This window comes from Hydractinia symbiolongicarpus, chromosome 3 (genome assembly GCF_029227915.1).
Source record: "Hydractinia symbiolongicarpus strain clone_291-10 chromosome 3, HSymV2.1, whole genome shotgun sequence".
In the NCBI taxonomy this organism is placed as follows: Eukaryota; Metazoa; Cnidaria; class Hydrozoa; order Anthoathecata; family Hydractiniidae; genus Hydractinia; species Hydractinia symbiolongicarpus.
The window spans coordinates 12,894,347-12,906,888 of record NC_079877.1 but is presented as its reverse complement, the minus strand read 5'-3'; the positions used below and the strand labels follow the sequence as shown (position 1 = coordinate 12,906,888).

General features: G+C 34.9%; 3 protein-coding genes across 3 annotated transcripts in view; 2 read left to right on the top strand and 1 right to left on the bottom strand.

Moving 5' to 3' along the window:
* The window catches only part of LOC130635796 (DNA polymerase epsilon catalytic subunit A-like), a 30,760-nt gene extending 28,342 nt beyond the window's left edge, over positions 1–2,418 (top strand). Inside the window, exons 56-62 of the mRNA XM_057445269.1 lie at positions 73–158; positions 552–684; positions 806–940; positions 1,024–1,106; positions 1,175–1,313; positions 1,609–1,718; positions 1,881–2,418. Of these exons, the coding sequence (XP_057301252.1) occupies positions 73–158; positions 552–684; positions 806–940; positions 1,024–1,106; positions 1,175–1,313; positions 1,609–1,718; positions 1,881–1,938 (744 nt within the window). The 3' untranslated portion in view covers positions 1,939–2,418. The remainder of the gene's footprint in view (positions 1–72; positions 159–551; positions 685–805; positions 941–1,023; positions 1,107–1,174; positions 1,314–1,608; positions 1,719–1,880) is intronic.
* Positions 2,419–2,915: 497 nt separating this feature from the next.
* On the bottom strand, positions 2,916–9,932 carry LOC130635798 (EF-hand domain-containing family member C2-like). Its single transcript, XM_057445271.1, has 11 exons — positions 9,709–9,932; positions 6,873–6,960; positions 6,418–6,791; positions 5,979–6,332; positions 5,336–5,579; positions 5,040–5,205; positions 4,498–4,714; positions 4,184–4,419; positions 3,956–4,037; positions 3,581–3,863; positions 2,916–3,128 (listed from the first exon to the last, which is right to left on the bottom strand). The coding sequence occupies exons 1-11, from the start codon at positions 9,748–9,750 to the stop codon at positions 3,001–3,003; spliced, it is 2,214 nt and encodes a 737-aa protein (XP_057301254.1). The 5' UTR covers positions 9,751–9,932; the 3' UTR covers positions 2,916–3,000.
* Positions 9,933–10,054: 122 nt separating this feature from the next.
* LOC130635800 (CAP-Gly domain-containing linker protein 4-like) lies at positions 10,055–11,473 on the top strand. Its single transcript, XM_057445274.1, has 5 exons — positions 10,055–10,283; positions 10,369–10,477; positions 10,569–10,648; positions 11,111–11,191; positions 11,281–11,473. Exons 1-5 carry the CDS (start codon positions 10,139–10,141, stop codon positions 11,463–11,465), a joined length of 600 nt encoding a protein of 199 aa, XP_057301257.1. The 5' UTR covers positions 10,055–10,138; the 3' UTR covers positions 11,466–11,473.
* The last annotated feature ends 1,069 nt before the right edge of the window (positions 11,474–12,542 follow it).

Below are 12,542 nucleotides of genomic sequence, written 5' to 3'. Positions count from 1 at the left end.
AAACGTTGTAAAGTAATTCATTTTTGTTGATTCAGCGTTAACTTTAACTTCTGAAACCTTCTTACGTCATAGAAAATGGCTGAAACAACGACGACTCCTAGTACAGTGGAGTTCGCACAGAATCGAATACAAAATGTGTTGACCGAACAACTGTTTGGGTAAGTACTGCACAGATATGTTGTTCTAGCTGTTTTCATTTAAATGTAATCCGGTGATCAATTTTTGAGATAGCCTTTTAGAATGCACATTGTAAATTTCTAAGTCATTAGAACAAAAAAGATTCGAACTTGTAATCAAATTTCCAGTTGGCTTAAATTTTGGAGTAGTATAAATTTTATTCGCGAAGGATTGTGTCGAGAGGACATGAAATTTAGAAATGACAGAAAATAAAGGTGAGTAAGTCCACAAACAAAAAAGCGCACAAAATGCAAAAATATTAAGAGCATTAAAATGTTAAAAAGCTAAATATATACCCAGTGTGACCACGCTACGTCCTATCAGCTTTGCCCAAAAGTTGTGTGCGACGATATCAATGTCTACTTTGCATTTAGTATCACGCAAAAGATTGACAGGTCATTGTCAGGGGGACGTGGAAAAGATTCAGGATCGGAATTCCCAGTTTTAGCTGGATCTCATTTAGCATTGAAGCATCCAGCGTTGGAATTTGTAAAAGCTGTATGCCAGGTTGGGCTGACGATATGTTCGTTTTGTATTTGTGTCGACACTGTACCATGTTGGACGTACGATACTATGTTCGTCCAGTATGTTTGTCAACACAATATGATTGTTAACATTTTTTATGTAGGTGTTACAACTTGATATTAACATACAAAGTCAGGTTAATAAACTTAGAAGAGATTTGTTAAAATTGATAGGTGTTGGAAATTTCGCTGACGAAGCAACATTTCGTGATCCGTGTCTATCGTTTATCGTACCTGAGGTGGGAATCTTTGCGTTTTTTCTGTAGTCCTAAGTGCTTTCAAATTTTTCTCTGATCACGTGTGTTTGTTTTTTCCTTCGCAGGTGATTTGTGAGTACTGTAACAGTTGTCGAGATCTGGATTTATGTCGCGACCCGTTTATAACCCCCGCGAAGGGAAATAATCCGTAAGTACTTGAGTACTCTTTATAAAAAGGACTGGAAACTAAGTTTTAATTTTTATCGTTCATTTTAGAGCGAGTATAAGATGTTCTAATCAAGAATGCGGAATGGAGTATTCACTGAACACCATTGAAGAGCAGTTGTTGTCTATGTTGTCAAGGAGATCAATGACGTATACATTGCAAGATTTAAAATGTGTGAAATGCAAAATGGTAAGAATTTCTTGTGATTACATTTGCGTCATGGCTAATTCGATTATCTTAAATTCAAAAAGGGTTTTTTTAAAATTGTCTGATAGCTTCTTAGCTGTGTTATAACATGTATATGTCACCAGTGGAAACAACGCTTTGGAGCTACTCGTTTCTCATAAGAAAAGTCGATTTTTCAGATAATTTTATCCCCTTATTTTTTTCTTATTCCTAATTTTTGCGTAACTTCGTGGTCGCCTAAATTTAACAGAGAAGTTTGCCATTTATTTTGATTAAATTGTCGATTTTTTTTTTTCAGGTAAAAGATAAAAACATGTCGAAATATTGTGAATGTGCGTCAGGGTTTCAAAATCAAATCCCAAGAGATCGTTTTATAAAGAACTTAAAAACTTTTGAAAATATATCAAGGTAGGGCGTATTATTTTACTGGTTTCTCTGTAGGGCGTATTTGTTTACTGATTTCTCTGTAGGGCGTATTTATTTACTGATTTCTCTGTAGGGCGTATTTATTTACTAAATTCTCTCTAACCAACTTGTCAGTATAATAACCAATCAAATAATTTTTACTAGACATTATCACATGGTGAATTTAGCTGATATGGTGGAATTCATGCTTTCTTGTAATTAACTTGTGAAGCGACTCGTGTACTATACGAACTTTATTACCCATGTAGAAAAATTTTATGTAAAATTAACTTCTGAAAGGATTTATCCACTACCTCAAGGAATGAATTTTTGCGAAATTTCTGAACTTTAACTAATTTGAGAAAATAATTTACCGCGAAAAATTTTAATTTATTCATTTGTTATTTTCTGTATCAAATCACATTTGCCTCACTTATACCTTCTCACAATTGCTTTTGGTAACTTAGTCTCCATTTTTTAAGTTTTCCCGCGAAATTTAAGAAATCAAAAACATTCGCGAAAATTAATTTCCTTAAAGGTAGTTAAATTTTTACCCCGTAAAATATTTGAGCATACCGAGGAGCATCATTTTTATTCTGCTTGGCAAATTTCGCTGGCGGAAAGGAAAATTGTTATTGGATATGCACATTTGTGACAAATTTTAATACTTGTATAAATATACTATAAAAAATAAGCACAATAAGCTTGCTTGTTTTTTCTTTCAAACCCTGCACAGAAAACAGGATGTCCACATGATCTTGGAACCCCTGAAAACTGTCAAATCGTGATCAGCCCAAACCCACCCCGTTCCCAAAATGGGACCAAAAAGAATTTTATTCGCACATTTAATACTACAGCAGCGAGAAGTTGCGCATAATAATTCCAATTTTTTCGAGTGCATGCATATTGCTTACAAGCATATCGGAATTTTTTAAGCATATAGCTCAGCTGTTACACTGTCTCACCTTAGCCTTTGTAATTATACCCTTGGTTTTGCGACTGTTCATGTAAGACTTTCATGTAAAAAGCAACTTTCAACCTCGATTTTTTGCGTTTTTCAAACAAACTTATTCTCGTCAATACGAAAGGTACGCAAGAAAAATTCTTTCATGTTATATCTGTTGTTGGTAACACGCAGAATATTTACATTAAAATTCGATTGTCACTGTTGCGTTAGCTGAAGATTGTACAAAAACGACATTTTGCGCACTTAGTAATTAGAAATAGAAGAATATACAGAAGAAAAATCAAATATATACAATTTTTAAAAGTAAAAATATTTATATTAGTCTTTGTAGCCCAGGGCTTCTAATACATTCTTGTAGGAGATGTTATTCAAATTTTCGTATGGACCAACTCTTGCATGTGGCTCAACACCAGAAGCGAGATTTGATACGTATTTCTGTGACGTCACTAAAGGCAAAATACATAAATTCCGATATAAACAAAGAAGGGCTTGGTGGTTTCTACGTTTATTTTTTTTCCACCGTAACCTTATATCCCAGGATTTAGAGTAATTTTGTGAACGAACAAGTTTCTCTCGTACGAAAGTTTAGACGCAAACAGGAGTAAATCCCTAATTAAAATCCACCAATAAACAAAGAACCCTGAATTGAAATTAACCAATGATAATAAAGCAAGCATATTCACATCTCACTTTCTGAAATAAACGGGGTATGAATCATGTTTATTCGAGTGAGTGCGACCATTCTTGATCAAGCATGAAAGGATTTCCCCCATTACGACCACGTGAGCAAAGAACAATAAAAGAAACCAAATAAAAAGCGCGGTCAGTACTTCTAACTGAACCATTCCAATTTTTCAGTGGTAGGAAAATTTTGTTAGGTATCCTTACTAGTTCTTACCTGGCATATCTCTCCAATTTAAAAAGTTAATGAATTGCCTATAGTCGGTGCAGCCGTCTTCGTTGGTGTTAACTTTTTGAATAAGTGACTGCAGAAGCTGATCTTGAACAGGAAGTTTAAAAGATTTGCAAATGTTACGCAATTCTGACGTGGAAATGAGTCCAGTGCGTTTCTCGTCCTGATAGACACACGCATCATGCATCAGCGAAAAATTTTCGTAGTTCACTTTGCGAAGTTGTTCCTGAACTGCAGCAATAAGCACGACCAAGTTGTTTTCATTTGCCTGTAAAATAAAAAGTTTTCGCAAAAGATTGTTCGACAAAAAGCAACAACTATTCCTCGATGGTTGGTAAATAAGAAAGTTTCAACTCTCACCTGGTCACTGCTAAAATATCTGGCTGTTGTTAAAATTTCGTGAGCAGAGACATCACTGCGACCAATTTGCTGTAAGATTGATCTGTAACAAAACGTAAAGTTCATGTAACAGCGTACTAAAAAGCATTTTTTAACCAGTTGTATTCATAGATTTTATGGAAGGAGTAAAATTTGTAAGATATATAGCACGCAGTAGTTATTCTAAAATTGTGAAGACACGAAACCTACTTGAACGCCTCAAAAGTTATTTTTCCGGTTTTCTTGCGATCTCCACTTTCGAACATCATTTTTATCTCGCTAAAGTTTTCATCAAATATTTTGCGTAGTTTCGGCATGATTACGTTAATATTAGCCTGCGGAAACTCTTCAGCGTGTTGTTCCATGTAATTGACAGCATACTCATCTGCGTCAATCAAAATGAAAGGATGTTTGCAGAAAACAACATTGTTCCCAATATACAAGTCCTAAATAACAAAATAATCATAGGTGATGATGCAATACCGGGAAAAATTCGATAACAACCATGCCCAACTTTTATTTACCTTAGCCGTATAATAATTTTCACCGTCAGGTTTTTTAACTCGTCCTCTTTCAAGAAATTTCCCGCCGATAATGCCAGAATTGCGTTGCGGAGGTTCAAACACGAGAACAGTATCATCGGAAAGAAAATAGGAAATTGTGAACCTGCGATCAACCTCAATAGGTCGTTGGGTATCCATTTTCGCGACGAATCGCAACACGTTGCTTTCTAGACCATGTCTAAAACGTTGAGCGAATGTAAATAATAAACGTATTTAAAATAAATGGAGAAGAAGTGTTTAACATCAGTCTTGAGATGAAGAATGACATCCTAAGTGTAAGCTGGTTGCATTTTGCAGCATTTATGTCTTTTAGCGAAAAGCTGGGAACACGTAAAAGAGTATTAAAAAAATTTCCCCCTAAACGCATTGTGCATGGGCGGGGATCGAATTTTCGTAATCAATGAGCTATAGAAATAACAAAAATAGCGACACAATTTATAAGCAGGGGACAGACGCGCCCATTAATTTTCTTCAAGAAAGTGATAAAGTAAATAACAACGAACCTATCCTTCTCCATAAATTTAATGAAATCTTGTTTTGGTGGCTTAGGAATTAAACTCAAGCAGTTGCATAGAGAATCTTCTTCAGATCCAAAACCGTTGTACGGTGGGATTTCTCGTGTTTTCTTTTTGTTGCTTTCTGATCTGTAGTCTATTGGCTTGAAATCATCTATAAAAAATAATACATATTAGCACGATATTTAAATATAGAAGTTAAATGTGAGAGAGAATTGAGCATTAGGAAAAGAAATATGGAAACCGTATTGTAAGAGCTTTTTAAAAAAGGACAAAATCCGAACCTATTCCATATTTGGTTTTGTAGTATTCTTGTGTAAATTCATCGCAACCGCAGATTTGAAACTTTCTTCCCCATACATTCAATACTGTTCCGATCATCAGGTCAGAATCATGATAGTAGTCTGTGTACACGGCTCCAGTTTTTAAACTATCCAGTATGTATCGACCTCCGTGACCTGTCGGCCCAAAAACATTTAGAACAGTTCTTTTGGTGATTTGTCCAGGTTGCAGCATATCGATTGGTTCCTACAGGAAGACAGTTTACTTTGAAGAAGCAAAATTTAAAAAAGTTGCAGGGCAAATATTTCAGGCGTAATTATTTTGGCGAATGGCTAACCAGAATAAAGATGGATGTTTAAAAAGGGATATCCTTCATTTCTTCAACAAATAAAACAATGATCTGTCTGACTGATTTAAGCATTAAAAAAAAAGCAGTTGAAAAAAATTTACAATCATTGAATTTCGAAAGTGTGCGCTTATACGCCTGTAAAAATCCAAAGAAAGTTTAGTAGGGGCAGTATCAAAAGACTTTTCATCGCATCTTTTATATAAATTATCGATAAACCGCTCATGCGTTTATCGTATGCTTAGGCGTATTCTGACTATATGGACAGACAAAAATCACATTTGTCTAGCAAAAGTTACCTTGGGCAGTTTTTGTCTTCTCAAAAACAAGGGTACTGCATCTCGTCCAGCGTTGGGTGGAATGATTTCCCGGATCTCGACAGTGTTGTCGGCGAGAAAATAATGCAGCACGCATTCGCGAGGATCACCAAACATAGAATCGGTGTCATCCCAAAAACAGTAAAAGCGCAACACTCTCCTGTCGTTCTCTAAAAATTGTCTCAATGTGTCCTCCTTCTCATACGGTCGTAATGGCTGCATGCTTTCCGTGAGTTCTTGCCTGTATTTTGTGTAAGGGTCATGTGGAGTTGCATCGGGTTGGTTTAGGCGAAGACCAAGTTTACGTAAAAAGTTATTCGTAAAATTATCACATCCCTACAAAAATAAAGATAAATATACAATGCAGTTTAAAAAGCAACAAAGCAGAATTTTATCTGCATAATATATAAATATAACTTACTGTTATATGAAACGATCTGGAGTATATGGTCAACTGCTTTCCAATATTAAAATGTTCCACAGTATAATACTCTTCGTCATTCGGCGCAGGTAAAGGAATTCTATGCCTCCTTATTAAAGTTCCTTGAGGAATTCCGCTGTTTTCTACTTTTCTCTCAATCACTTGAATGCTGTCATCTTCAAGATAAAAATAGATTTTACATTTTCTGATTCGATGTTGCTCTTCGCGTTTCTCGTGTACTGATTCTTGAAAGTATGCGTCGAAACAAAGCACTTGTCTGTCAAATGCAACCCAAGCGGGAGCCTGTTTTCCACTCCCTTTTGGGTAAGCACTATGTCTGGGTTTTGATTTACCACCTGGCATAGGATCACCTCCTGCGATAGAAATATGAGAGAGTCATGAAATAGAAAAGAGAGATGTATGTTTATAGCCGAATACCAAATTTCATTACTCACCGATTCCAGATTTGAATTCTCCAACATGGACTGCAACATCATTTCTGTAATCAAAACATTGCGATTTGTGGAATCTATCTTTACCAAGCTAAAGAAAGTTAAAAATTAATAAAAGAGCAAGATAGGAAACAAACCGGTTTGCCTTGCCAGTGATTTGAATGTGTACACAGCAGGTGGTTCCGATTAAACGGACTGACGACGAAATGGAACAATAACATTATACTTTTAAGCAATTAAAAATAAATAAAATTTGCGTGTCGCTGCAAAAGACTGTATTTCATTTCCGTATTCCGTTATCAAAAAAACAGAGAGAAGACAGCAAAAAATCTAAAAAGGGGATATTAAAATCAACGGAAGAAATCATTAACTTCGTGAATACCTTATGAACCTAGAGGCCATAACCCCGTTATGAATTAAATTAGCGATTGGTAACTTGCTAAATGTTTTTGCTTTGTTGAAAAAGAGGAATTTTTGAAGTTAAAAAGATAAATTTTTAGTCACATGGTTTAAAAATGATGTCAATTTTCATTTATTTTACACTTTTGTAACCTATAATTATTAGGCATATAAGGCATAAGGTAAGTTCTTTCAATTGTTTCTGTGGCTCATATATGGAAAAATCACCCTGGTAAATAGGATGTAAAATGGCCAGAGTTAAAACTTTTTATATATTTTTATATATTAAAGCCATAATAGCGATTTTACTTAGGATGGCATCCCTAGGGAGAAATTGTTGCTGTTGTTACAGTTTAACTATATTAAAATGCTGTTTGTTTTTATTACAACTTTGAATTTAGTACAAGTCAAATTCCCTTTTGAAATAATCACCCTTTTAATATAGTTTTAATATGACTCTTCAAAAGTAATTCAAATTTAAAAAGTTATTTTAAATATATTGTTCAGAGGGCTATACAACTATGAAAATCATTTAAGCTCCCTAAAATATCCTTTTGCCATCATATGCTTCCAAAACTGGTTTGGGAGATTATAAGAGCAGTCATAAGAGCATTTCTGATTTTTGATTTGTTACTTTTTATCAGTCTTAGTTAGTCCTTAAAAAAGGTTTATATCTACAGATTTGCTGGTCCTTATAATACGTTCTCAATACTTTATTTCTTTTTTGAATCAATGCCCTGTTTGGTATGGATAGTTGTTCCATAGGGGGCATTATACAGAACCATACCAAACTTATTGTCCAACGACATGAAGCGCTAACAAAAGACCTGCTTCTAATTTCTCAGGTCAAATACGGTGTAATTGTGGGATCCTAGTTTTCCCTGACTTTATTTACAAAGGTTAATATTTATTTACCTTGGGGGAAGAAATTTTCGCAAGAACAATTTTTTACGAGAGGAAATTTTCTCGAATTTCGCCATAACTTTGCGAAGTCTACCAATAGTTACACATTCAAGAATCCGAAAGTATATTAAGAAAGAAGCAGGTAAAAATAAAGAGCTAAAAAAAAATGCCGAAACCATTTGCATGCACAATACACAATGATTACACAATAAAGTCATACCAGCTTTAATGATGTACAACATTGGCTTGTTTAGTTGGGAATTTCTGCTTTTTGGGTGATATGTTGGGAAGTGAAGGGGTTTTTGGAAGAAGTAATACTTGTGGGATAGGTTCTACATGGAAAAAGTTCAGATAGTTACTTCCTCTGTTGACTAGCAGAGTCTTGTCAATTGAGGTAAAAGGTAGGTTGTATAAGGCCTCTTTAAGAAATGTACTGTAGTGAGACATGGGCAGCGAAGCAAGAAGATCTTGACCGTTTAATAATATAATAATGTAGAGACTTGATAGTTCCTAGGGCAAAGCCCAGAAGTAGACCAAGAAAAACTTCGCAGAATGTAATAAAGACAGACTTGATATAAGGGAATTTCAGTTTAGATTTTTGTAGCTTGCACAAACCCTTGTTTGCATAAAATATAAATTCACAAAGCCCTGTATGCCAAGTGTGAAACAAGGGTGTCGATAAGCTGCATACGCCGTAAAAAATGCGAATGCTTTTGGGCAAGTTCGCAGTTTTGGAAAAAAAATCAAGTATTCGCCTGGAAAAACCTGCATGGACCTGAACAATGACTGAAAAAAAGACACTAATGTTTCAAAAAACTTACTATGTGGTAGCAAAGTTCTTGAACTGTTTTTGATTGTTTTTGATAAGAATTACTTGATAAATAACTTATATGTGTATATATAAACTTTATTAACTCCTTTCTCTTCAAGCGCCTTCTTCCAACACTATTGTCCACATGGTATGTTACAAGAATTGTTTCGGGCGAGTTTGGGAAAGTGTGGACAGTTTTGGAGGACAATCACCAATTTAATTCAAAAAGTTGCCCGAACTCGCTCTTATATATAAATGGAGGCGTTTGCAGCTTATCGGCACCCTCTCAGTGAAAAATGGGAAAATATTTTTGATTAAGTTACAAATGAACCAGTGCAGTTTCCACTATGTACAGAACACATTTAAGAGGAAATAATACACTTTGTTCCATAATGTGCAGAGATACCATGCTGATAAAAAAAGCAAAGATTTTATTATTCAATTGGTTCACAAATTTACCGATTCCTTCACTCAAATTTCACCTTTAAAATCATATTTTAATGGCCTTATTCTAAAGCTTGAATATATAATTGTAAATTTGGATCAAATGTGGTTGTTGTACAACAACAACAAAATTAATTATCCAGAATATTATGCTGTCCTACATTTCAGAATATGCATGCATATATCAATGTTTGTCACCAATTGGCAGATTAGGTAGCCAGCCAAAGAAAAATATAAAGTGAAACATAGTCAACAGCAAAAATAAATCAAATTTTAAATTACCTTTCTATCAAATGATAGCCCTGGAAGCAATGGTAACGCCATGTTCTAGGAAAAGCGTCTTTTGGATGTGCTCAGGACCATTTGTTTGTTCTTTTGACTCTGTTTTCTACCATTTTTATGCCATCCGTTGCTATGAGTGGTATACAGGGTGTGTGAATCAGATTATTAGCATAAAATCCGAGTAAGTCTTGCCGTGTTGAACACAAATTTATTTTAGAAGATACAAAAATAGCTATCTATTGTGGTTATTAATCTAATTTATCTCTTTTTGTTGTTAAAGTGCTATACTGTTATACTATCAACTCAACGTTACCCCCTGACAACTCATAAGAAAATTAATCATAACAACGCAACTGATACTTGTTTATCCATAATGGTAGACGAGAATGTAAACATTCGAAATTAAAAAGGGCAGCCTGTGTGGTTTGTTATGGTGCTGTACAATAATATTCATATTGGTGCCTCCGTCGAAATAATTAGAATAACTGGTGAATTATGCTCAGGAAAAGTTAAATGGAAAGGAACCATCTCTGGTCGAAAAGGAGATTGGATTGGTTTAGAGTTATTTTTGCCTGGTATTAGGAGTTTATAGTTTATAATGCTAGAAGTTATTTTTTTAATTAGCTTACAACTCTTTTAAACTATATTTTCACAATATAGAGGGACGCCATGATGGAATGGTTCATAACAGACGATACTTTCAGTGCAAGCAAAATCACGGTTTATTTGTAAAACCTTGCCAAGTAAGATTTTCAAGAAAAAATGTGAGGTAAATATAATACAAGCTAGGAGTTGTTTACGTTTGAAGCGAGCCTGTCAACAAAGATTTTGGTACATCGGTTGCATGACTTTTTTTATAGCGTTCGTTCACGAGACAAGTACCGACGATCAGTAGATTTCACTAACGATAGTAACTCACTTGGTATTAATTGGAAAACTGGTAAGTAAGTATAACCTTATTACTGTGGAAAGTTTATCATTTCTTGAACATGATAGTTTAGTATAACCTTGTTTAAAATTACAATTTTTTGGCGGAAATGCAATCCCTGGGCCAATAGAACTGCTACGCGAAATAACATTAGCGCGAATATACCTTTAGAAGTGAAATACAGTCGTGCTACATCTCATTCTCGCTAAAAATATTCTTTGATGCTTTGTCAAAGATTACTCGCTTTTTATAACATTTTTATAACCCAAAATTAAGAATATCATACAAAATATCATACAAATAATCCTAAGAATTACTGTTATTTATCTAAACGAATCAACTTTAATGTCGCCTTCTTTAGCTACTATGTCAATGTCCGTGTTTAGACCTTCTAACAAGTTTCAATCACTTTCTACAGATATAATAATTTCAGCCTGGTAATTAATGTTTTTAAGCCTTCTCTGATTGTTTTAGGAGATGCGTCTGTCTGCAACTTTAATAGATCAGTGGTACTTCCATCATCTGCAGTAGACGAAATAGAAGCGATACTATACGGTATTTATTTCAATATTACTATTTTATTACTACTTGATATTCTGTAGTGAAACAACCACCACATTAATAACTTTTTCTTTGGTTTTTAGATGATGGGATGGGGCATAAGCGGAGAAACTACCATCGGCCACATACAGTTGGTAGCAAACTGATAGCGGCTAAGTGTGACCAACCGAAAGGAGGCTTATCTACCCACATAAACTTACGAAGTACGACAACAGGTTCAAGGATGTCAGATCCTAGTTATCACTATTTACACAACAGACAGATATAATGAAAACTGTTTTGAGAGTCCTCCGTCAATACCTTCTCGCGCCTGGGAAGGCAGTGGAAATACAAAAGGTTATTACAAACATTCCTTAAGAACTGAAAGAAGAAAACTTACTAATAAAACGTTTTAGTAGGTGAATCAAAATCATTACGCCAGTAAAAGAGATTCTAAAAATTGTTCATTTCATAGCGAAAATATGAAGTCACGCAGCTTTTGCATTTGGCTGACACACAGAGAAGAAACGAATTAATTGTGTAAATCAAAACAATATAATCTGTTCAATGTGTTAATTTTTGCGTAAGGCGAGAATTATATCAGTTATCTTTTTAAAATTTTATTAAAAGCAAGTAAGTAGGGTATTTAGTGATATAAAACAGAAGAACTGACGCACCAAGTGTAAGTACAGACTGCACACGCAGAAAACAACGCGTTCTGATTCACAATGTAGATTTCTTATACTAATACGGAGTGTCCGTCTTTCTGTGAGAGGCAAAGTGGATGTATTTATATTCCCTTGATGCAGCCGAAAAAGTGATATCTAATTTGTTAATCTTACTGACGTTACGGCGCGGCATAAATATTACTACTTTAACGTCATTATTTTAATTTAATTTAATGAAGCTATTACAGTGCACCTAAAACTTTGAGGCCAAAAACTTTAAAACGAGGTGCTGACGTCAATGATTTTTCACCCCGTAGGTGACTCTAGAATATGGTGTAGCGTATCACTTAGGAGAATTCACTGTTATTTGTTATGCAGAAGTTAGGTGAATTTAGTAAACGATTTCGGAAAAATCCACAGGTTCCCCGTCCTTTTTATACCGCATTACGTGCATCCCTCTACTTGCGGTGCCACTTTGTGCAAGTGGACTAGTCGGTGGCCCGTGATAAGTCCACAGGGTCGCCCGTCCTTTATATGTCACATAAATCGTGTTCCTGTGGCACAACGTTTTTCTCGCGAACCAACAGACAGACGATAGCTATTATTAAAGAGACCAGTCGTTAGCCCGTGGAAAAATCCACGAGGTCGCCCGTCCTTTAAATTAACCCGTTGCAACAAAGTGGACAGAAATATATCAC

Bases quoted from the DNA above. Each gene is read 5' to 3' on its own strand.
- LOC130635798 (XM_057445271.1), bottom strand. From the start codon at position 9,750: ATGGCGTTACCATTGCTTCCAGGGCTATCATTTGATAGAAAG. The intron at 4,715-5,039 runs GTTCGTTGTTAT...TCAACGTTTTAG, and splicing joins AAATTTATGGAGAAGGATAG to ACATGGTCTAGAAAGCAACG. The intron at 4,038-4,183 runs GTAGGTTTCGTG...GTTTTGTTACAG, and splicing joins ATAACTTTTGAGGCGTTCAA to ATCAATCTTACAGCAAATTG.
- LOC130635800 (XM_057445274.1), top strand. From the start codon at position 10,139: ATGGTGCTGTACAATAATATTCATATTGGTGCCTCCGTCGAAATAATT. The intron at 10,478-10,568 runs GTAAATATAATA...CTTTTTTTATAG, and splicing joins TTTTCAAGAAAAAATGTGAG to CGTTCGTTCACGAGACAAGT. The intron at 10,649-11,110 runs GTAAGTAAGTAT...TGATTGTTTTAG, and splicing joins TGGTATTAATTGGAAAACTG to GAGATGCGTCTGTCTGCAAC.